This window comes from Myotis brandtii, unplaced genomic scaffold, assembly GCF_000412655.1.
Source record: "Myotis brandtii unplaced genomic scaffold, ASM41265v1 scaffold668, whole genome shotgun sequence".
NCBI lineage: Eukaryota > Metazoa > Chordata > Mammalia > Chiroptera > Vespertilionidae > Myotis > Myotis brandtii.
In genome coordinates this window covers 1,262,650-1,286,446 of record NW_005370597.1, presented here as the reverse complement: position 1 = coordinate 1,286,446, position 23,797 = coordinate 1,262,650, and the positions used below count along the sequence as shown (strand labels likewise).

Below are 23,797 nucleotides of genomic sequence, written 5' to 3'. Positions count from 1 at the left end.
ATTATATTTCCTTTTAATTCAATCCATTTACTTTTAAACCTTTTAAGATTACGACACCCATGCAAGCTGTTTTTCTTTCTCTAGAACCCTCATGGGCAGAGTAACCTTTGGCTGATAGAGCAGGAACAAATTAAACTTAACCACAATAACCACATTTCATTTCAAGGAAACCTGAAAGTCATTTGTGGAACTACAAAGATCCACTGAATAACCTGAAGGATTTTCATGTTAGGTAAATAGGGGTCAAATGCATTACTTTAAACATCAATATCTCTTAGAGAATCCTAAAGCAAGTTAGCAATAGAGCCAAGAATACCCTCCAACTCTTCAAACCACAATTCAAGCAGGACCATTATTTAAGGCTGCTAGACTCCTGGTCCTTGGAGCCTTTAAAAGGGAGTTTGGCCCTCATCTGATGTTAGAATTAAATTTAAATCTGCTCTGATCTAAAATATCACTTTCACTCACTACTTTATTTCAGTATATTTGGTTTAATTTTTTTCTACAAATGTCATTTGTATACTGAAAGATCTACAAGAAGTAGAGGTAAACCAACCCATGGCCTCCTCCCTCAGAACCCTCTAGATCAGTGGTTCTCAACCTGTGGGTCGCGACCCCTTTAGGGGTCGAACGACCCTTTCACAGGGGTCGCCTAAGACCATCGGAAAACACATATATAATTACATATTGTTTTTGTGATTAATCACTATGCTTTAATTATGTTCAATTTGTAACAATGAAATTGGGGGTCACCACATGAGGAACTGTATTAAAGGGTCGTGGCATTAGGAAGGTTGAGAACCACTGTTCTAGAATGGAAGGCAATAAGAGCAAGAATCTTTGCTAATGTATCCTTAACACTATGAATATCCAAAATTGTTCATTTTATGCATTCTCCCAAGTCAGCATGAGTAGTTATTAAGTACCTCTTCTAGCATTATACTAAACCCTGAAAATAATATTTTAAAAATAGTTCCCATCTTTAAAATGCTTAAAACTTAGTTACAGAAGTTACATGGACAAAGAAAATACAATTGAGCAACAATTCAAGGACATAAACAATTAGGTGCAAAACTTCAAGCAGGGAAAAGATAATGTAGAAAGATACAGTTTAAAATGGCCTTCAGCAAAGAGATTGGGGTGAGGGGGGAGTGGGCCTTAAAGAAAAAACAAGTTAGGTTTAAACAGGTGGGAGAGAATTTTAAAAACATAATAAACAATGTTCTACTGAAGGCATGAGCTCAGACTACCTGAGCAGGCGGGACAGATAGAAAAATAGAGAGTGAATAGAGCCTAATGGAGACAGAAAGGGACAAATGCAGTAAACCATCGGAGCAGTTTCTCCACCTTAATTTAATTGTACACTGGAATCACTTAGGAAACTTTAAAAATACTGAAACCTGTTAAGTCTGAGCAAGTAACTGAATCAATACCCTGGGAACTGACCTTTAGGCCACTTCACAATGGACATTCCACTTGCTTAGACCACATTCCACTTGCTAAGACCATTATCTCTCCCCTCAGGATTCCCAGAATCCCGAACCTGCACAGAGAATTCTCTGCCCAGAAAAAGCCCACCAAGAGTCCTTTAAAAACCGCTGACTCCCGTCACTGGGGTGCTGAAGCCATCCAGGCTCAGCTACCTGCTGTGTGGATGATCGAATAAATTCGTTATCCCTCCTTTGGCGACCTAACAACACCTAGATCTCCTTCCAGTGATTCTGACTTAACTGGGAGACAACCTAAATATCAGGATTTTTTTTAAAGTTCCCCAGGGAGTCTAATGTGCATCCAAAGTTAAGAACCCATTTCCTTAGAAAGAAACACCAATGTAACTTGGTAAGTAGCAAGCAACACAGGATGAGGAAGAAAGACTCAAAAGATTAGTGAAAGATTTTGAGAGATCTATAAAAATACTGACATTACTGAGAAAATCCAGGAAATGAAAAAGTAAAAATATGTGAACTCTTTTGGATTTGACCATACTCTGTCTACAAAGTTCCATGCAGTAAACCAGTTTTAATTAATCCAGACTGTCTCAGTTCTCCACATACCATCATTATTGGCCTAATATTTTTCAACAGAAATAATCAAAACAAAGAGAACCATCTTTTAAAAGTTAAGGTAGAACTCAATCTAAAGAATATAAAATAAATCCTCCATAAAGTCCTCCTGGGTTTCCCACCAGAAATAATCTCATCCAATTTACAAGTTTAGCAGTACCTAGAGCAGCATTTCCAACAAATGCCCTGTAGAGACCTAGTCTGTTTCAGAAAGGAGGAATCAGTGCCTCATTCCTCCTTTTACACAGTGCTCAGCATACTGCTTGGCACATGACACATACTCAATATGAACTGACAGGCAGACACTGCCAGTTAAGTTCTGATTGTCACTTGAAGTTCTAAATGCTTTTGAATGCTTCCTTAATAAGTAAAAATATATCCCCAGTTGCTTCTGCTTCTTGTAGACCCTTTCACCATTCTAAGCTTCCAAGTGTGCTTTACTGCTCCCCACTGTTAGCCTTACTCTATCCCTTTTTGACAGGACCTAGCCTGCTCACTATTACATGAGTTGATACAAGGAAATAAAATATTTTTATCTTTAGAAGAAACATGCCCAGAGACCATCTTTTAAAATATATTTCTGAAACAAGATAATTTCTTTCAAAACCCCTACCATATTCCTTATATTTCACCCAAACATCAATCACTGTTCTGGTTTTCACTTACATGTTAAATACAGTGTTACATAAGTATGCTGTTATAGTCTCCATGACTTCAGTATAAATGAGTGCTTCCCACCTTTACTTACATTCATGGCACAAATATCAAGTACTATATGTCTAATACTCTAGGGAGAAACCAGAAGGTTAGTCATGACCAGGATAACTAGCCCGAAACCTGACCAATCCCAAGACTCAAGGGATATCTTATAGGCTGGTTAGGAAGCTCTAATATGTAGCAATGAGAACAGATTTACCACATATTCTCCCCACCAAAGGCTGTTTTTAAAATGGTTTCCTAATCATAACTGCATTGGACACTTTGCACACTTCAGCACTACATGTGATAGCAGATAAGTGATCTACCTACATACCAGGAGTCCTTTGTTTCCATGTATAAATCTCCAACATTGTGAGCCAGACTCCCAAGCTTAGATATGCATTTTTAAATGTGTCCTACGTTTTCACTGTGATTTATCAACCACTTTTTCCTTTTAACTAAGCCTCTCATCTCATTTTTCAGAGGTAGATTGCATATGATCAAAACATGCCAATGGCTTAAAAAAGTCAATATGCTTCACTAATTTCACAATATGGTAGAAATAAGATAAACACAGGAAGGCATTCATCTTCACCCTTGGAATTCCATCATTACTCACTATTGTCTGTTCACATATAAGTAAACAAAGATGTATGGCAAATGAACAAATGAGAAAGTACCGAGATATTTCCTGAAAAGTATTAAATTGGGAAAAATCACTAGTGAGAACTAATTTGTATTGTCCCTCTCCCCTTCAAATGACTTTATATAATTTTATATTTCATTTATTCCTTCTTTTGTCAGTAAAATATTGGGTACAAGGTCTAAACTACAGTAAGCCTAAATTAATATTAAATAACTAGAATGGAAAAAAAAGATTATGGAAGAAAAAGAAAGACATTAACAATAGACCCCCAAAAAATTTTTAACTGGTATTTTCTATGGCAAAAAAAAAGTCAAGTGTCAAATTTCACAGCATCAGGTTTTTTAAATCCAAACTTTAAAAATTCAAAAACACTACTCAGTTTGCCTAATACAGCTCACTTAATAATTTACCTGCTCTGCCCTGGCCGGTTTGGCTCGGTGGATGGAGCCTGCGGACTGAGGGGTCCCAGCTTTGATTCCGGTCAAGGGCATGTGCCTTGGTTGTGGGCACATTCCCAGTGGGGGGTGTGCAGGGGGCAGCTGATTGATGTTTCTCTCTCATCGATGTTTCTAACTCTCTATCTCCCTTCCTCTCTGTAAAAAATCAATGAGGTATATTAAAAAAAAAAAAATTTACCTGCTTTTATGACATTCTATATAGGTCATGAATAAAATTCAGCAACTACAATGTATATATACATAATATATTTTCAGCATTCTGTTTTGCTCAAAATTAAATGGCCACCTACATGTGATAATAGAATTTTAGGGGTAATGAAGGTGATTATCCTTAGGAGATGTGTGTTGAAATATTTAGAGTTGAAGCAACCCAATGTCTAAAACTCAGTTTCAAATGTTTCATTTTAAAAAGGTTGTGTATATAGACACATATAAGCACGTACATTTATATACACAAACATGCACATGTTCTAAGTGTTACTCAGTTAATCTAGATAAAGGATAGAAGGTCGCTCACAGTATTATTTTTATAAATTTTAAAAAAATTGTAATATTTTTTTAGAGAGAAACGGGGATGAGGAGTGGGGGGTGGCAGGAGGAAGAAACGACAATCTGTGTTTCACCCATCCATACATTAATGATTGATTCTTATGTGCCCTGACCGGAAATAGAACCTACAACCTTAGCATATGAGGACAACGCTCCAACCAACTGGGCATCCTGGCCAGGGCCATTAGTTTAACATTTTTCAAAATAAAAAGTTGGGGAGGAAAAGGGGCACATAGAAAGCCATTTATCTATTCCTTGAAAATTATGCTTCACCCAAGAGTCAAGGAGCCAAGAACATATTTGCCATTTATACTTAAAACATCTCAGATCCGACATCTGTATGGAAAACTCTTATTTGAAAGAAAAGTTCTGATACTCACATTGCCCATGTACTCCGAGAGCAAGTCCTGCAGGGCCTGGCGGACAGCATTACACTCGGCCACAATTCTCTCACGCCGGTCATCACGAGTGCAGGACGAGTCAGCCATCAGGGCAGCCCCACTAATGATGCTTTCCAGGCGCTCCTCCAGGGAAGGCCTAAAGCGCTCCTCGCTGAAGCTCAAGGGGTCCACAATGATTTGTTTCTGCAGAGGGAGCATTATTAAATGTTACTGCTAATCTCTGTTCCCTCCATTATTTCCAGAAGGTGAGGAAAGTGCCGATTAGAAACACAAAAATTACAATGCCTGAAAGTTATACTCCTTGACAGATGAGGGGCCGTACTATACAAGTTGGTCTATGGATCACTTCTCAAAGAAGGCACTGGAAGCAGTACTATCCACCTGAATAGGGTCTGGATAAGGTATACCACAAATGGCAAACAAAAATATGTCAGCATAAAAATCATGTTCAATCTACTTAATCTGAACATTTAGAAGCCAGCCTATGTAGTATTATTAAGTTAAGTTACCAATGAAAATTACAGGGAAAATAAAAGTTAGCTCTCTTTTTCTTTTCTATGTACAGAGTATACAACTGCTACACGACACTGGCAGAACTGTTTCACCACAAAAAAATTAATAAAATTGACACCTGTCTTCAAATTTTCAGAATGAAATGCATTTATAATCAATTTCAATCTATATCTCTAAGTTTTCAGTAAGATGATAGCAATCTGTCCCAATAAAGCCACTCTATGATATAACTGCCACAATAAGAATAAGTCCTTCCTGTCTCCCCTTCATTCCCTTGACTCCACTTATATCCAGCTTTACCAGTGATGAGTGAGGTCACAAGTAAGCTATGGTACAAGGTCAAATATCAACACCCCCAGGACAGTGGCTATTGGTCTCCCTCCAACTTCTCCACTTGATACAATTTATCCTTATACTGGTAAATGTCTGGGCAACTATTTTACTTTTAATTTTTCTTTATGGGGGCTATGTTCTTATTGACTTAAACTTAAATGCCAAGGTTTTTCTTTAAAAAGCTTGCCCTTTTTCGTAAGTGTACATTTCTTCTTTCCCTTTCAAAGAACCCTGTTTCAAAATTTAGCATGCATACCTTGAGTTCATTATTAACCTACATTTTAGCTCATCATTTTTCTTACCAGATTAAGTTACTACAGGATTTCTCTGCTCAAAACAGAACACACAATGCATTCTGACCAACAGGAATGAGGAATTAATGGTCCCAGAACTTAAATAGTCATAGCACTGCAACCCACCTGTGATCATTCAGTCCAACCCCCTCACATATGAATTAAGTAGCTTCTGATATTACTCAACTTAGGGCAAAATGTAACCCTTACTGCTTTGAAAGAGACCAATATGGCCCGGCCGGTGTGGCTCAGTGGTTGAGCATCGACCTATGAACCAGGAGGTCACAGGTTCCATTCCTGGTCAGGGCACATGCCCGGGTTGCGGGCTCAATCCCCAGTAAGGGGGCGTGCAGGAGGCAACCGATCCATGGTTCTCTCTTATCATGGATGTTTCTATCTCTCCCTCTCCCTTCCTCTCTGAAATCAATAAAAAAAATTTAAAAAAAAAAAAAAAAGAAAGAGACCAATATGTGAGTGGGAAAAACAACAACGCCAGTAAATTATAAGATGTATCATCAGAGTTTGCTATAAAGTCACTTAATGCTTAAGGTTCCAGAGTAAAAATTCAGTTCTAACACCATGTTTTCATAATTTATGAGAAGTACTAAATCATCCATTCATATCAGCAAGGATCAGTTACCCACACCAAAGTAAAGTACTGAGACAAAGCAAAGGCAAGGAAAAAAATATTAAAAATAGAATGCACTCCATTGTATTGATTCATTACTTTATAGCATTCCTACTTATGAAAAGATGCTGACAACCTGGAAAGCAATTTTTCTTATGTTAATTAAAATAACAATAAGATTTTTTTGAAAAATCTTAAACTGCTGTCATCTACTGGAACCAGGGGGCATTGTGGGTAAAAATTTAAAAAACAAACCCACCAAAAAAAAATTAAGATTAGATACATAGGATAGTGTGTACATAGAATGTATAGGCATCATCTATAAAGGTAATTACATGGCATTATGCTATAAAAGTATTTTAACCCCAAATTTGCTTCCACTTGATTAAATTTTGTCTATTATTATGATTTAGTCATTGAGGAAAAAAAAGTGTATCTGGACAGACAAGATGATGGCACTTCTGTTTTAGTCATTTATGATGTGTCTTTATCTCCAATCAGACTGTGCATTTGCCTCTGTATCTCCCATAGCTTCCCATCTACCAAAAGGTTAAAATCTTGGTTGAAATGAACTGAACTCATATCCTCAATAAAGAACAACCTTGTAGGAAACACAAGATGCATTAAAGAATTCAGAAGTTTAATCAAACTAAAAAAGAAAAGAGAGAGAAATGCTTTAGGACAAGTCAAGATAAGTAGACTTGATGATTCATAAAATTTTTTTCAACTTAGATTGCATATCTAAGTAGAAATTGAGCTTTCATTAGAAACCTTGATCACATTTCTCCAGAAATCTAACTTTAGGGGATGGTCAAGAGCCTGAAGTTTCCTCCCAGTATAACTTACATCAAAGTTATTGAGCGCATATGCCAGCTCTCCTCCTCCTCCGCCCTGGTGCTGGGAGGCATCATCCGATGCGGTGGCCTGGGCTGCATTGGAAATGCCTGTGACTGCCTGCTGCAGCTGCTTGTATATCAGGTCTCTGTTGGCCTTATAGGCTGCAACATCAGGGTGCTGCAGGCATGCCTGGGAAGCAGTATAGAGAATTGGAACGTTTTTCTGCAGGATTCCTCTGGCTGCAGCCATCTGATCACGATGGCCCACATCTTTCAGTTCCTATAAGAGTAAAACAATAAATTTTAACAGTTCTATTCATATAAAATTTTGTCGGTAAATATTGAAAGTTAGAATTTTTACTAAATAGACACAATATTTTCATTAAGTCTGGCTTGGAAGCTCATCACAAAGGAGGCAATATATGGCTTAGTAGATAAGAGTTCAAACTTTTCCAAACCACATAGACCTAGATTTCAATCTCCAGCTCTACTTTTTCCTAACTATTGTGATCTTACTTTAAGTGTCCATGGTCAGTTTTACCTTCTGTAAAATAGGAACAATAATAGTACCTCTATTATCATTGTATTGAGGATTAAAAGGGATAATGCACATAAAGTACTTAGCACAGCATTAAATAAAAAGTAAAACTTAAAACTGACTAGCATCTTGATTACAGCTATATAAAGATATATGTACCTATTCCAACCAAAATAGAAAAATCATTCAGAGAAATACTTAAAGTAAGATTTATTATAAGGAGTTTTTTATTAAGTTATAAAATTCATTACAGGAGTTTTGTGAAATTTGGGATAAGATACCACAGGTGGATATGAACTATGCAAACCAGCCAGGTATTCTCCCAAGTACACGACTCCTCCTCTCCCTTCCCCCTCCCCAAAGATCACCTTAGGACACAGGTCATTAGGCACAAAGCTGAGGCTCACGTGCTCCATACTGAAAATCAAAAGGTTTATATTTCATTATAATACTCTATGTACATGTGGTCTTAAGTGAAAATGTCCTTTACAATTTCCTCTACCCCATAATTATAGTCTACAGTTAAAAGGATTTGAGGTTCCTCATGGTTTACACTACTAGCCTCTAACTGGTAGACAGGGTGAATATACTAAGTGACAAATAAGTGATACCAACAATAAGCAAGATGTGAAGGGGGTACTTCTGATATCCCCTTGTTACTGAAATTATTCAAACAAATAAAACTAAGTCTTTAGTACCAGTAAATGTGGATTGCCACCATAGAAGAGAAATAAGTGACCACCAGAGCTGTTCCAACTCTATTTTATGTGATCACAGAATTTCAATGTTAATGTCACCAAATGAATCCTAAAGTACAAATTTAAATGTGTTAAAAAGAAATACTAAATGTGTAAACATGTAAGAGAAAACTGACTAACTTAGAAAGGCCAAAATCAATTACTCAAAGTCTGATTCAACTATTTAATGCTCACCTTTCTAGATGAGTTCCTAACTAAGCATTAGAAACACCAAACTCTGAAACTTCGTCTCGCTATATATTTTAGATTTGCATCTTTATTCAAACCTTGTATGACAGCTTTCTATTCCTCCTAGAATTCTTTTCTCATTTGAAATCTGAATTTGCAAGTAATAGCTCACAGCATTCCAAATGCCCTGTAGCACACCACAGTACATTAGGCTAAATATTCAGAAACAGGACCCTGTGGATTTAAAGAGTCAGTGATCATTTTAAGACTCCAACTATGACAGGGAGCTGAGGCTAACCATTATGCTTAAACAGCTGGTGCACAAATTCTGAGTAGAATTTTTCTAAATGTCTTGCCCTCACCACAATCTCAAGGACTTTTAAGTCTGCTAGGAAGGCATTTGCCTTGAAGGACTTGTATTTGTCCTCTGTTTTAATACAAATGTTTTGCAATCAGCTTTGGCATTCTTTGTAAGTACCTATAACCTAGATCAGTACAGCTGTTTACAAAGGTTATTAAAGACACTTGTGGTCACCTAAAGTTAATACATAGTGTCTGAATTACTATTCAACGCCTGACTTTCCTAAAGCCACTGCCTGGCCTGGTATGATAAAAGTCTACAATTGAGGCATGAGGGTGGCCGCAGCATGGAGGACGACATGATGGTAATCTCCGTGCTGGAGTTCCAGCAGGAACATCACACCTGTTTGCTGGATCACTGAAGTCAGTCAGAGTCACTGAAAGATGGAAGTAGAGAGACCTAAACCATCCCTGGGAACTGATTGCCACCTGGACTGCAGCCTGGTTTTTAGATCACACCATGTAATTCCTTCCGAGTGTAGGCTCAGTAACATAAATCAGGCACCAACAGGAGTGCTCTTAAATGGAATATCATATGTTTGCTTAAATAGTTAAAGAGGATATAAAAGAATGTTTTCCTGGAAAATAGCAAGGCTTAGGAGAAGCCTGGGGAGTTCAACCATATGAAATAAAAGTTTAGCTTGAATTTGGAGAATTAAAAACAAAACAACAACAAAAACCTACCTTTCCAAAGACTACATCAGGTTAAATACGCAGAACAGAATCCCCTGGATTTAAAGAACTAATTATCATCTCAAGATTCAAACTATGACACGGGGCTAGGGCTAACCATTATGCTAAAGCAGCTGGTGCACATGTTCTGTATGCATTTTCTAAATGTCTTGCCCTCACCACAATGTATCTCTGAATAGATTCCTATTTACCAAGTATTGGGGAATATATTTGAATCTATGACAACTAAGTATCATCATTTGTCCTAACTGCCAAAGTGCCTTAACTTTCACTATTATTATTTTTTAATCCCCACCTGAGGATGTTGATTTTTTTTTAATTGATTTTAGAGAGAGGAATGGGGGGAGAGAAAAAGAAAGAAATATCAATATAAGAGAGAAACATCCATCGGTTGCATCCTGTACACACCCCGACCGGGTATGAAACCACAATCTAGGTATGTGCCCTGACCCGGAATCAAACCTGCAACCTTTTTGTTGTATGGGACAATGCTCCAACCAACTGAACCACCCGGCTGGAGCACTACTTTCTCTTTTTAACTGCTTTTGTTGTAACACAAAGAAAGTAGAGTTTGTTAAGTACAGATATGAAAATGGACACTATCACAAGACAGCACTATTTACTATACAAATAATAATCGATGATAAGTATTCTTTTCAAGATATATAGTGCTTATAAGTAATCCAAATTAGTGGGGAAAGTGAGCTATTAAGCAATATAATATTAGTAAATTACTTATGAAGTAAGAGTCCTTTGGTCTACTTTAATCTTCATGATTCTTCAACTTCACCAATTCAGTTATGTTTTAGGCAGACTCAGGAACAAACAGAAAACACAAGGAAGAAATGACTGCTTTTAATGTAACTGAACCAACATCATATGCAGTTACCAAGAAACAGAAGCTAACTTCTAAGCAATCTATAACACTCTCTATTACCAAGAGCTGGAAATTCAAGTGAAAGTTTCCTCTCATTTCCCTCTTAATATAAAATTTGATCATATGTCTTCTCTTGGACTCAAATGACTAACCTCTGCCCCATCTATTTTACCCTTATCATCAAAGAAAAGCCTACAGCCTAATGGAAATTCAGCACTTCTAGTCAGCCAATAATATTCTAGCCCAAGAAAAGTAAAAGATTAGAAACACATGCAGAATTCCATTCCAGGATGGATGTGTAGTACAGGTAAGTGGCTCACTTATTCACTCACTTGTTAAATAAATATTTATTGAGCACTACTATATCCAGGCAATGTTCTAAACACTAAGGATTATGGTAGCAATTTAAACAGACAAAATCCCTGTCCTCTGGAGCCAGAGAGCCCCAATTCAAAACCTGGCTCTACAACTTACTAGATGAATGACCTTGCCAAATTATTTAACCTCTCTGTGCTATATTTCCTTCATCTATTGGAATTAATATCTGATCAATTATAGTATCTACCTTACACCATTTTGTGAAGACTGAGTTCGTGTTTATAAATGGCTTATAACAGTGTTTAGCACACAGTAAACACCTTTTTAGAGTTATTCATTATTTCTAGCAACAGCCCTCACTAGGATGGAGCTCCTAGTTTTGTGGACTCTGGTCTCCAAACAATCCCCACCCAGGTCCTTTGAATGAACCCTCAGGGATCCCCAAAAATGCTGGGAAGAGAGAATGTGTAAGGATGTGAGTTTTAACATGTGAAAGACTTTGCCAAAAGTTGTAGCAGGTTTCCTGACTATTTCAAAAGGACAGTTTGCCTTGAACCCAGACTTTATATGCCTGTAGATAATTTATGGAAGGGAGGGAGGGAGCGAGGAGAGTGGGCAGAAATGGGTGAATGAATAAATGGTTATGTGGGCAGGTGGACGGATAGATGGGTGGGTGGGTAGGTGGATGGGTAGATGGAATGATATACCCTACCCCTGAAGAAACTCTTTTACATGTTTTTGCTCAGAAAACCCCGAAGAAATAGATAAATTCCATAGAGCCTATAGACCTTATGAGGTTTAACATTTCCTCAATAGGTGGCTGCTGCTTAAATGATACAAGGGAGGCTAAGGGAGCCAGTATACACATGGAACCCAAATAGTGCTCTTGAGGAAATATCCCTTTTGTGGACTAGGGCTGCCTGCAAAGGTAAGAGGCTCAATGAGGAGGTAAATTATTACATACCACGCCTGGGAACAGATGAAAAAGTCAAAGGTGAAAACAGTCTAGGGCAGCGGTCATCAACTGGTGGCCCGCAGACCACTGGTGGTCCGTGAGGTCCGAAAGGTTGGCGACCGCTGGTTTAAGGAAACCTTTGGAGCAGCGGTCGCCAACCAGTAGTCCATGAGGTCCGCTGGTCTAGGGGACTAAGCATACAGTAATAGAGGAATTCTGCCAGGAAAAAAGTGTGGAAAATGGACCAGTTACTGAAGGAGGCCAGTGGGCAATAGGCAAAAGGAAAAATTTCCACCAGGCTGATACCTTAGGATAAAATGAGTAGCAGTCTACTTCCTAAGAAAAACACTAGTTTATAAGAATACATACCAAGGCCCAGACCTATAAAAGGCCATTTTATGAACAGGAGGCACACAGGAGCCTATAGCCAGCCTACTCAATGGATTTTATTATAGGAGGTTAAGGCTAAAGGTTAAAGAGTTAAACCCGAGAAAATCTATAAATAACCATCACATACTACAAACCCAAGACAAACTTTAAAGTGGGAACACGTATCACTCAAGATACCAGCAGTAAACAGATAGTAAAATCAAGCTATGTAATTCTAAGATGGTTTAGGGACTATGCTACAAAGGTCTGGGCAAAATACAGGGAAACCACAAGGTCATTAGAGCACTTAGGCCTGAAGAGACAAGAGAAAACAGTAGATACCATAATCTAGGGAACAGGTAGGTGTGTGGAGAATACCACCAGACACAGGATATGACTTTTAGCCACCCAAGGGCAACCAGCCAGGAGAATAAAACCCCAGCCTCACTCTCCTATGTCCTCTGATCTTCTATTCATGCTCCCATTGGCCAAAGCAACCAAGAGCCAGAGGGCAAAGGAGTCCCTGGATGCAGTCTAGACAGGTGAAGTTCCTAGGGCAGAGAGCAGTATGCACAAGGCCAGAAAACAGATATGGAAGGGCAAACAGAAGATCATCCAGCATGTTAATGAATAACTTCAAGATTTTTATGACATCTTATTTTGGAAATGTTTGAAACTCTTTATGGATTCATGGCACACAGGATTAAAAGTCTGGCAGCATTTCCAGTAAGTTTCTCCAGTAGCATACAAAATTCTGGACTATTATGTTTTATCTCAAGAACAACACTGATTTATTTATCCCACCATTTTACAAAGATATACAACAGTATCAGTCTAAATGTTCTCACTTTCTTCACATAATATTAAGTCTTCATAAACCAAGATATGACTGACTAGGTTTTAAGACAGTGCTACTATTTGCAAACTTTATTTTTTAAATATAACTAATATTTATTTCAGGTATTCAAGTGAGCATTTATATCAAGAACATTAAGTAAAATAAATTATAGACATAATTTGGCCAGCCTGTGTTATTTATAGAATTACCATACTATTATATATAACAAGTTCTTCTAAGGCAGTGGTTCTCAACCTTCTGGCCCTTTAAATACAGTTCCTCATGTTGTGACCCAACCATAAAATTATTTTCGTTGCTACTTCATAACTGTAATGTTGCTACTGTTATGAATCGTAATGTAAATATCTGATATGCAGGATGGTCTTAGGCGACCCCTGTGAAAGGGTCGTTCGACCCCCAAAGGGGTCGCGACCCACAGGTTGAGAACCGCTGTTCTAAGGATTAATCAGCCCCAGCAAAAGGAAAAAATTACTTGAAATTTATGTGATAGAGACATAAGCCAAGACTAGGACAAATGCTAAAAGTACATTGATCATACACTAACTATATTACTCAGACAGTATACCAAATCTCACTATATTATCATATGTAAAAAAAAACACACACACAAAAAAAACACAACAGGATCTCATATGTGGTGTAGATTCAATCTGATCACATCTTCTAGCTTGAAATATGAGCAATAACTACTATTCACCAATTGCCCACTGCCTGGCACTATATTACATATATTATTAATTTAATCCATTAGTTTTATACTAATATAAATATGACCAAATGAAAGTTACTAAGAAGTCTTCAAAGCTAAGGCTGTCAAAAACGGGACATTTAGAGTATTGACCCCATTTTTCTCATGTTTGTCAGAGCTCTTGTTGGGTGTTCTGTCCCCAAGAAAGCTACCCCCATCCTGGACCATAAGGTAGATCTTCATTACTCTGAGTCAGACATAGTATCTGCTTTCCTCTTACCAATGCTTAGTGAGGAATGGCTATGTTACACAATTCAGATTTAGGGCAAATGTGTTAGGGGCTTCTAGATTATTTGCTTATAGACATAAGGAACAATTCTTTTTTTTCTCACTGGCCATACTGATGTGCATAAATGTCATGCCTAAAGCTTCAGCAGCCATCCAGTGCCAGGCACTGAAGATGGCAGTGCTGGAAAATGTCAAGAACCTGGATCCTTGCTGATATTGCAAAGCCTTTAAGTTTAACAATCCTGAAGTCAGAAATATAACTTTCGATTTCTAATAAGTGAGAAAATAAATCCTCCATTGTTAAGTAGTTTTGGAGCTGGCTTTTCTGTGAACTGCAATGTAAAATATCCTAACTGGGTTAGGTATTGGCTAACAATAATAATAATTGATATTTTTCTGGGCTTCTTTAAAAAGAGGAATTAAAAGCTTGATCAGGACTATGGAAGTTGTAGGAGGCTGAACGGTGACATATGCATCTCCCCTACAGAACACACACCTAACACACAGCATCCAACAGGAAGGGCACGGGAAGACTTCAAAGCATCCTAACAGCAAAAACCCCCAAAGATTTAGCAAAGCTTGAAAATAAGAGCATTGATCCACATGCCACATAACACAAATTTCTAACACTATGGAAACTATTAATAGCAATTAATAAGAAATACAGTTGAGCCTTGAATAATGCAGGTGTGAACCTCCCCCCACCCCCGCCCCATTTGAAAATCTATGCATAACTAACTAGTTGGTCCTCCACCTCCTCAGATCTAAAATATACATAAATAGTGAAAAAATATGGGGAGAGGGGAAAAATACTTTCTGATATAGAAGTCATTCCAGTATGTTTGAACTGGTTTAAGGTTTTTAAAAACCTGAGATAAATTCCATTATCAACTCAAGTTAATCCTCAAATGCACATAACTATTACCTCTCCTACACTATCACAAATTGCCAAGCTACTTAAAGCAAAATTTTTAAGAGACTGAAAATAAAAGCATAACGTGAATACAACTTAATTTTTAAAATAGTAAAATGTTTTAATGGCACTATATTGGCAGACAGAGGTACTGTAAAACTTAGGTAAAATAAATTTTTCAAACTAGTAATAATATAAATAGTTTTAATATATCCCTAAATCATGACTATACCTGTTGCCTTTTAGCTGCCATAATGTTCAGTTTATCCACTTCAGGTTTCAGGGCTTTATACTGTATTCCTAAGTCTTGTTCAGTGCCGGCATTCCTCAGTTTCAAGATACCGTCTTCCACCTATTAAATATACCCCCCCAAAAAAAGAAAAATTCTAAGCAATTCTTATATAAAGTATTTTTTATGTCCTGCAACAGCAATTCAGACAGCAATTCAAACTTTCTCTCTAGTTTACATGGCACTCAAACATTTGAGCAGCTACTACATGGGAGCTTTTCGGGAGCTGAAAAGGACAGTATTACTGATTTCTATTTAAAGGATACAATTTAACATATCTTGGTTTCTCAACTCTGGAACTCTACTGGTACAAGGAAAGGTTTAATCAGTATTACAAAAAAGAAAGGAGTCAAAACAAAACATTTGCTACAAGTTCTTCATTAGAATCAAGACAACACAGGTCACAGTAGAACCTGTATGAAATACAACTGGAATAAAGGAATAAGTGGAAATGAAACAAAAACATCCCTGGTCCATTTAGGTAAACCACTCCATATCTCAAGGAATGCTGAATTAAGTATGGCCAGTAGCACTTTCACTGTGATAGAGAAAACAAATTACAGACACAGCCTGTACTTACAACTTTCAGCTGAACAAGTAATTTGTAGACATCTGCCATGTCAGCCAAAATAAGCAGCCGGGTAACAGCAGAAAGCAAAGCTCGAGCTGCCCGAACCATGTTGCCACGCTTCACAGAAGAGCAGGGATCATCTGCAAACTCTCCCGCAGCACTCTTCATCAAATCACCTGTTTTACAGAATGAAGAAAACAAACAGCAGAAATGAGCCAAACAGCTGTTCTACATTTAAAAAATAAAATAGCCCTGGCCGGTCTGGGTCAGTGGATAGAGCGTCGGCCTGCGGACTGAAGGGTCCTGGGTTTGATTCCGGTCAAGGGCCCTGTTCAGGTGCATGCGGGAGGCAACCAATCGATGTGTTTCTCTCACGTCAATGTTTCTTTCCCTCTCTCTCCCACTCCCTAAAAATCAATGGAAAAATATCCTTGGGTGAGGGTTAAAAAAATAAAATAAAATAAGTGAAATAAAATAGTTCAAGCTTTGTATATTTCATGCATGAAATTTAGTTTAAGATTTTTATTTTTGTTGTTGTGTTTTTCTTTCGTTTGTTTTAGAGCTGTTACTAAGAGAAAAGCACCCTCATATGTTGCTAGTGAAAGCACAATATTTGGAAAATGATTTGGTACTATATATCAAAAGTCTTAAAAAATACTTCTTTCCAATAATCTAATAATACGCCTTTCAAAAAAGAACATTATATGTATCCTAAGAAAACTAAATCCAAGATTTGAGTGGGAGAAAAAAATGCATCTAATGCAATTTATTCTCACATCCACAGAATTACACAGAAATATAGGAACCATTATGCAGGACCACCACACTTCATTAACCATCCCAACTATTTAATGTGTACAGCTCTAACAGTAACAGAGACTCACTGATATGGGAAGACAGAGTTCAGTCACTGGCATTCATTTTTCTCATAGTAAAACATTGCTAAGAACTCAAATACTCAACAATAAGCATCTAGTTAAATAAACTATGATTTAACTTATAATTGACTATTCTGCAAATATAAACATATATATGAAAAAAATGTTAAGGCATATGATGGAACCTTAAACAGAAAAAAATTATAAATGTGTGTAATCTGGGTTTAAAAAAGAAAGATTGAAGTAAGGGTTAAAAAAAACTACATTTTATATAACAAACAAGTATTATATCCATAATAAAGAAAATTAAGCTAAAAACATATACATTTTACTATAGTTATTAGGAATATCCAGCTTATATAACCCTAAAATAAGTGCTAAAAATTTATATATAACATTTCCTAGAAACTTGTAAAATAACAGTTTTTGTCATTCATTTCTATTAGTAATCATTTAGGTGCCTATATCGTCCCTCTTTTCTTATAACTGGAAACAACTAGAGGACCAGGGCTATGTCTGTTCCACCAGTTATACTGTTAGTACCTATATGGTGACTATGTTTATGTACTTGGAGAATCATATACTTCTTCCCTTGACTGAATGTGTCCACTTCAGATTAAAGCTTAAAGGCCATTCACTCTCTCTTCTCTTCCACAAATGTAAAAACGTACACTCTCAAGAAACCTAGCCACTTCTGAAGAGATCTACCAAATTTCTCCTAACTATCAAATTTACTTGCATAACATGAGCTGCTGGGGGTGCAGGTGGGAATTCATCCTCAGATTCATATATTAATTAGGTTTAGAAGCACCATATATACTAAGAATAAGACAGGCTTGGGCTCTGCATATCTCTTAGGTCAGAAATAACTCACAATGAAGAATCTCACAGTTAAAAGTTTGTTTCTGTATGTAAAATACACAGATATGAAGATACATACATATGGTAACTATTATGTGGATACACGACATTAAAATGTTACCTCATGGTACTTAAAAAGACAGAGCACATTTATTTATTTATTTATTTATTTATTTATTTATTTATTTAACAAATATTTGAACACCCACAATACATCAAAGACTGTATGAAGTATAGTGATATAGTGCACAAGAAACAACCCATATCCTCATGGAGCTCTATGGAAGGGGAAAGACAGACAAGCAAACAATTAAAAGCTAATTAAGACAAGGCACCTATACTTGAAGGGCTCACAAATTAGCATGTATCACAATGCAATCAGACTTACAATGGCACTGTGGACATGGTGCCATGGGAAGATAATAGGAAAAGCTATTTACTCATAGAAGAAGTTGTCTCAAAAGCCTTACAGAAAAAGATTTTTGCCTTAGGCAATATTAATATTAAACAAGAGATACAATAAATAGAATTTCACCTATTTATTGAGAGCTTCTTCATTACACACTAAAACAAACAATTTCACTGGCAGGTAAACAAAGCTAAACAAGACTATCTCTCCTTTCAAACGGTTTATAGTCCAGAAAAGAGGAATGTGATTATACAGAAATCATGTAGCATCTTAACATACAAGCTGTAAGAAAGGCACAAAGTACTACAAGGTTTCAAAGGAGGAGATACTAATGACCAGCAAGTTTTATAGAAGACAAGGCACTCTGAAATAGACTCTACCCTCCAAGGATAGGAAGGACTTTGGGCAGTGGAGTTAAAAGAATTAGCACTTTAAAAAACGAAAAAGCAACATAATAATATCCAACATTTATTAAATGTCCACTCTATGGCACTATCACATTTTATTTAATCATATCAACCACCTAGAAAGTTAGGCTAATATTAGCCCTTCTTTACAAATAAGACAACTAAAGCGTAGGTTAACTAACTTAATCACAGTTATCTAATAGTAAATGGTACAACCAGGTTTTGTAATGCCAATGCTTGTATTATTATAACCACTTATCAAGATGAGGTATATAAAAAGAAGGCATGTCTGGGAGCTGAGTTCTCAAATTAATGGAAGACGGGGACGGAGAGAGTACAAAGAAGAATCCCTGAACCAAAGAGCAAATTCAAAGCCATAGATACACAGGATTAACCTAACAAAAGTAATACAATAGCCCTAACCCGTTTGGCTCAGTGGATAGAGCGTTGGCCTGCGGACTGAAGGGTCCCAGGTTCTATTCCGGTCAAGGGCATGTACCTTGGTTGCGGGCACATCCCCAGTAGGGAGCGTGCAGCTGATCGATGTTTCTCTCTCATCGATGTTTATAACTCTCTATCCCTCTCCCTTCCTCTCCGTAAAAACTCAATAAAATATATTTAATTTTTTTAAAAAGTAATACAATAAACCTAACCAGAGAGATAGGTCAGAAAGCTACAGTGAGAGCCCAGGAAAGAAAAGTAAATTATAAAGGGAGGGGTCAAGCCCTGGCTGGGTGGCTCAGTTGGTTGGAGCACCATCCCGTGCACCAAAAGGTTTCAGGTTCAATTCCCGGTCAGGGCACATACCTAGGTTTCTGGTTCAATCCTCATTTGGGGCACATATAAGAGGCAACCAATCGATGTTTCTCTTTCACATTAATGTTTCTCTCTCCCTTCTTCTCTCCCTCCTTCCTTTCTTCCCTCCCTCCCTCCCCTTTTCCTCTCTTTAAATAAAATAAAATAAAATAAAATAAAATAAAATAAAATAAAATAAAAACATATCCTCGGGTGAAAATTAAAACAATTTAAGTAAAAAATAAAGGCAGGAGTCAAATTATATGATAACCTTTGATTATGAAGAGTGAAGGAAAAGAAAGCATCAAAGATTACTTAAAGGTTTCAAACTAGGGTTATCCTGAGACAGAAAAGAAAGCCAGAGCACTGTATGACTGCACATAAATTAGGGAAACTTAAAAAGAAAAGAAAGCTGGAGCTCTTGACATTGTGAATTTGAGGAGAAATACTCTATGACAATAGAACGAAGAGAACCAAAATGATGAACTGTCAAAAACAAGAAGACAAGAATTTGCAAGAGAAAACTGGTCAACAAAAATCAAATGCATATATACAGATCAATGAAAGAGAACTGAGAACCCAGAAATATAGTTAATTAAATTTCAACAAGGCTGGCAATACCACTTCATAGGGGAAGAAATAGTCTTTTCAACAAATATTGATAGACAGCTGGATATCCATATGCAAAAGAAAAAAGTTGGGCTCCTACCTCACACCATATACTTTCAAAATAGATCAAAACCTAAATGTGGAACTACAACTATAAAACACTTATAAGAAAACATTGATAGAAGTTTTCATGACCTCTGGCAATGGTTTCTTAACTATGACACCAAAAGCATAAACAGAAGAAAAAATAAATTGAACATCATCAAAATTTAAAATTTTGTCCTTCAAAGGCCACTATCAAGAAAATGAAAAGACCCACAGAACGGAAGAAAATTTTTGAAAACTATATACCTGATAAGAATCTAGTATCCACAACATAAAGAACTTTCACAATAAAAAGATAAATAATACAATTTAAAATAGGCAAAGGAATTATATATACATTTCTCCAAAGAAGATACATAAATGGCTAATAAGAACATGAAAAAATGTTCAATAGCCATAAGAGTAATGCACACCAAAATCACAATGAGATATCACTTGATATAACCAAAAAGGCAGATAATAAGAAATGCTGGTGACTATGTGGAGAAATTGAAAACTTCATATTCCATTGGTGGAAAAGTAAAATGATACAGCCACTTTGGAAATTCCTCAAAAGATTAAATGTAGAGTTACCATGTGACCAGCAATTCCACTCCTAAGTATATATCCAAGAGAACTGAAAACATGTCTACACAAAAAATTTATACATGAATAAGTTCACAGCAGGACTGCTCATAATAGATGAAATGTGCAAACAACCCAAACATCTACCACTAATGTATAGATAAACAAAATGTGGTATTTGTGCACACTGGAATCATGCAAGGTGAGGACTGTCTGTATTTACCTTCCAGGAGTGCTGTGGATATGAAACCAAATGTTCTCAGAGTGCTTAGAACAGTGCATGCTCTCCCATGCTATCTATTACAGATAGACTGAGGGGGAGAGGAAGGCAAAAAGACAATAAAGACATAATTGAAGATTGAATACTCTAGATTACAAAGAGAAACACACATAACAGGACCACAGAAGGAAATGACAGTCATAAAATGAGAAGGAGGAATTCTTGTACCCTCAGATAAGAAGTGAAAGTAGAGATAGCAAGAGACTTCCAGTTGGGGGAATGTCCGTTTTCTCAGAAACAGTATATGAGGCTCTCCTAAAAAATGAGCAGGGTGTCAATAGAAACAAGAGGTGAGGATATTGGAAGAAACTGAAGCAGTTACTATTGGAAATAAAAAAAAAAGTGTTAACCTGAGGTAAATGTAAGAACTGTGGCAGAACTGGATGAATTTAAAGTAGTTTCCTTAAAACTATAGTCCAACTAAATGAATCAAAATTCTCCAATTGTCTAGCTTATATTTGAATAGACTAGTGAAAAGTCTTATAAATAACTTTAAATGTAATGTTCATCACTTAACCTCACTGTACTAATTCCACATTTTCCACCAACTCTAATTTCTCTTTCACTATAACTTCCTCCTCCCCTCCTCTTCCTCCACCTTCTCAATTCTCATTTCCACCAGGTTCTTCTTAAACAGTTTCATGCCTTTGACAGCTAGCATATCATTCCAAAATAATATTGGGTCAAATGACAACAAATATGTGGAACTGAAAGAAACAAAGTAAATGAAATATATTTACATCCATTCTAATCTCTTTTAACTCACAGCCATAATAATGGCAAATCCTTAATTCATGAATAACATTCAAATTTTCTCTACTCACAAAACAATGAACAAATTTGTAAACAGCCACTAGCGAAAACCAAGGACCTCAAATTTCTCTTAAAGGTCATCTCTGTAAAAGGAATATGACACTAAAATTGACTTGAGATGTTTAATATGTCCTATATAATAAAAGGCTAATATGCAAATCGATCGAATGGTGGAATGGCTGGTCGCTACAATATGCACTGACCACCCACGGGCAGACACTCAACGTAGGAGCTGCCTCCTGGTGGTCAATGTGCTCCCACAGGGGAAGCACCACTCAGCCAGAAGCCGGGCTCACGGCTGGTGAGTGCAGCGGCAGTGGCAGAAGCCTCTCCTGCCTCCATGGCAGTGCTAAGGATGTCCAACTGCCGGCTTCGGCCCGCTCCTCGCAGGAAGCGGGCCGAAGCCATCAGCTGGACATCCCCCGAGGGCTCACAGACTGCAAGAGGGCACAGGCTGGGCTGAGGGACTCCCCACCACCCACCCAGTGCACGAATTTCATGTACCAGGCCTCTAGTTAAAATTATACAGGTCATTTCCAGCAGCATGGAATGGAGTGACCAATGGTCTGCAGAACAACTTGCCCATGTTTTATTGTGACTACTGTGATACATGCCTCACCCATGACTCTCCATCTATAAAAAGGACACATTGCACTGGTAGGAAACACAGAAAGAATGTGAAAAACTACTATCAGAAATGGATGAAAGAGTAGGCTCAGAGCCTGATTGACAAAACAACCGAGCATTTCCGCAAGGAAAGATACCCCCTACTCCATTCTCGGTTCCTCCTTCTGCAGGGGGCAATGATCCCATCTCCCCCCACCCCCCTCACCTCCAGTCTTCTAGGTCCTCCTACTCCTGGGATGATGCCAGTGGGACCTGCTCCTGAAATGAAGCTGCCTATGGGAGGGCACATACAATGATGCCTGGGCCCCCAATGATGAGACCTCCCACCAGTCCCATGATGGTGCCCCACTCCACCAGAAATGACTCAACCAGAGAGATAAGGAAATAGGGGAGTCTCTTTCTATCAGTTTTATATTACTTGTTCTACTTCACCAGGAGTTCGTGGTACTATGACTCTGGGTGTTTTCTAATAGAAAACAAGAACAGGAAGATTCACTCCCTATTCCTACCAAAGAGAGAATAGTTTTGGAGGGGAGTAGTGGGCCAAAAAATAAAGCAATTTTCATTTGTGTTGTGAAATGAGAAAATAAATTTGTCGATTCTTTTTAGTTTAAAAAAACAAAAAAACATATAGCCCAGCTGGTGTGGCTCAGTGGTTGAGCTTCAACCTATGAACTGGGAGGTCTAGGTTCAATTCCTGGTTAGGGCACATGCCTGGGTTGTGGGCTCAATCCCCAGTAGGGGGCGTGCAGGAGGCAGTTGATCAATGATTCTCTCTCATCATTGATGTTTCTATCTCTCTTTCACTCTCTCTTCCTCTCTGAAATCAATAAAAATATTTTTTTTAAAACACAAAACAATATATATAAAAAATCAAGAGTCGAGTTTGGAGCCTCGGGAATTTTCCTGCGCTCGTCCCGTTCGCCGCAGAACCAAGATGGCGGCATGGGTTAACGCCGGAGTTTGCTGCCTCGAACAACCACTTCAAAAATACAACTAAAAGACGGAACGAACATCACCCAGAACCACAGGAAGGCTGGCTGCAGAGAGATTCTACAACTAGAAGGAAAGAGAAATCCATACCGAGACTCAGAGGAGGCGCAGTGCGGAGGTGAAATACTAAGGTGCGGAGTGCATGTGGAGCAGGCCGGCGGCGGAGGGCGTGGTTGTTGTTTTCAATCAGGAGGGAGTTTCAGACTCTGAGCTCCAGATCCGGGCGAGTCTCTAGGGACCCGGACTGAAACGGGAGAAGCGGGAAGGCAGCTTTCTCTCCGAGGTTTGCAGCGGTTGCAGAGCCGCTGGGGACGGAACTGAGAGCAGCCATAACTGCTCGCTCCGGCCGCCCTGTAGATCCCCTGGGACCCGCCCCGCCCAAGCCCTGCACAG

The 23,797-nt window shown here is 37.8% G+C and overlaps 1 protein-coding gene across 8 annotated transcripts in view; it reads right to left on the bottom strand.

Moving 5' to 3' along the window:
- Positions 1-23,797, bottom strand: part of CTNNA1 (catenin (cadherin-associated protein), alpha 1, 102kDa) — a 298,927-nt gene that overhangs the window by 105,886 nt on the left and 169,244 nt on the right. For all 8 annotated transcript variants that reach the window (XM_014529051.1, XM_014529054.1, XM_005881025.2 and 5 more), the window contains exons 4-7: positions 16,073-16,239; positions 15,436-15,555; positions 7,430-7,699; positions 4,796-4,999 (exon numbers count right to left, since the gene is read on the bottom strand). In XM_014529051.1, the coding sequence (XP_014384537.1) occupies positions 4,796-4,999; positions 7,430-7,699; positions 15,436-15,555; positions 16,073-16,239 (761 nt within the window). The remainder of the gene's footprint in view (positions 1-4,795; positions 5,000-7,429; positions 7,700-15,435; positions 15,556-16,072; positions 16,240-23,797) is intronic.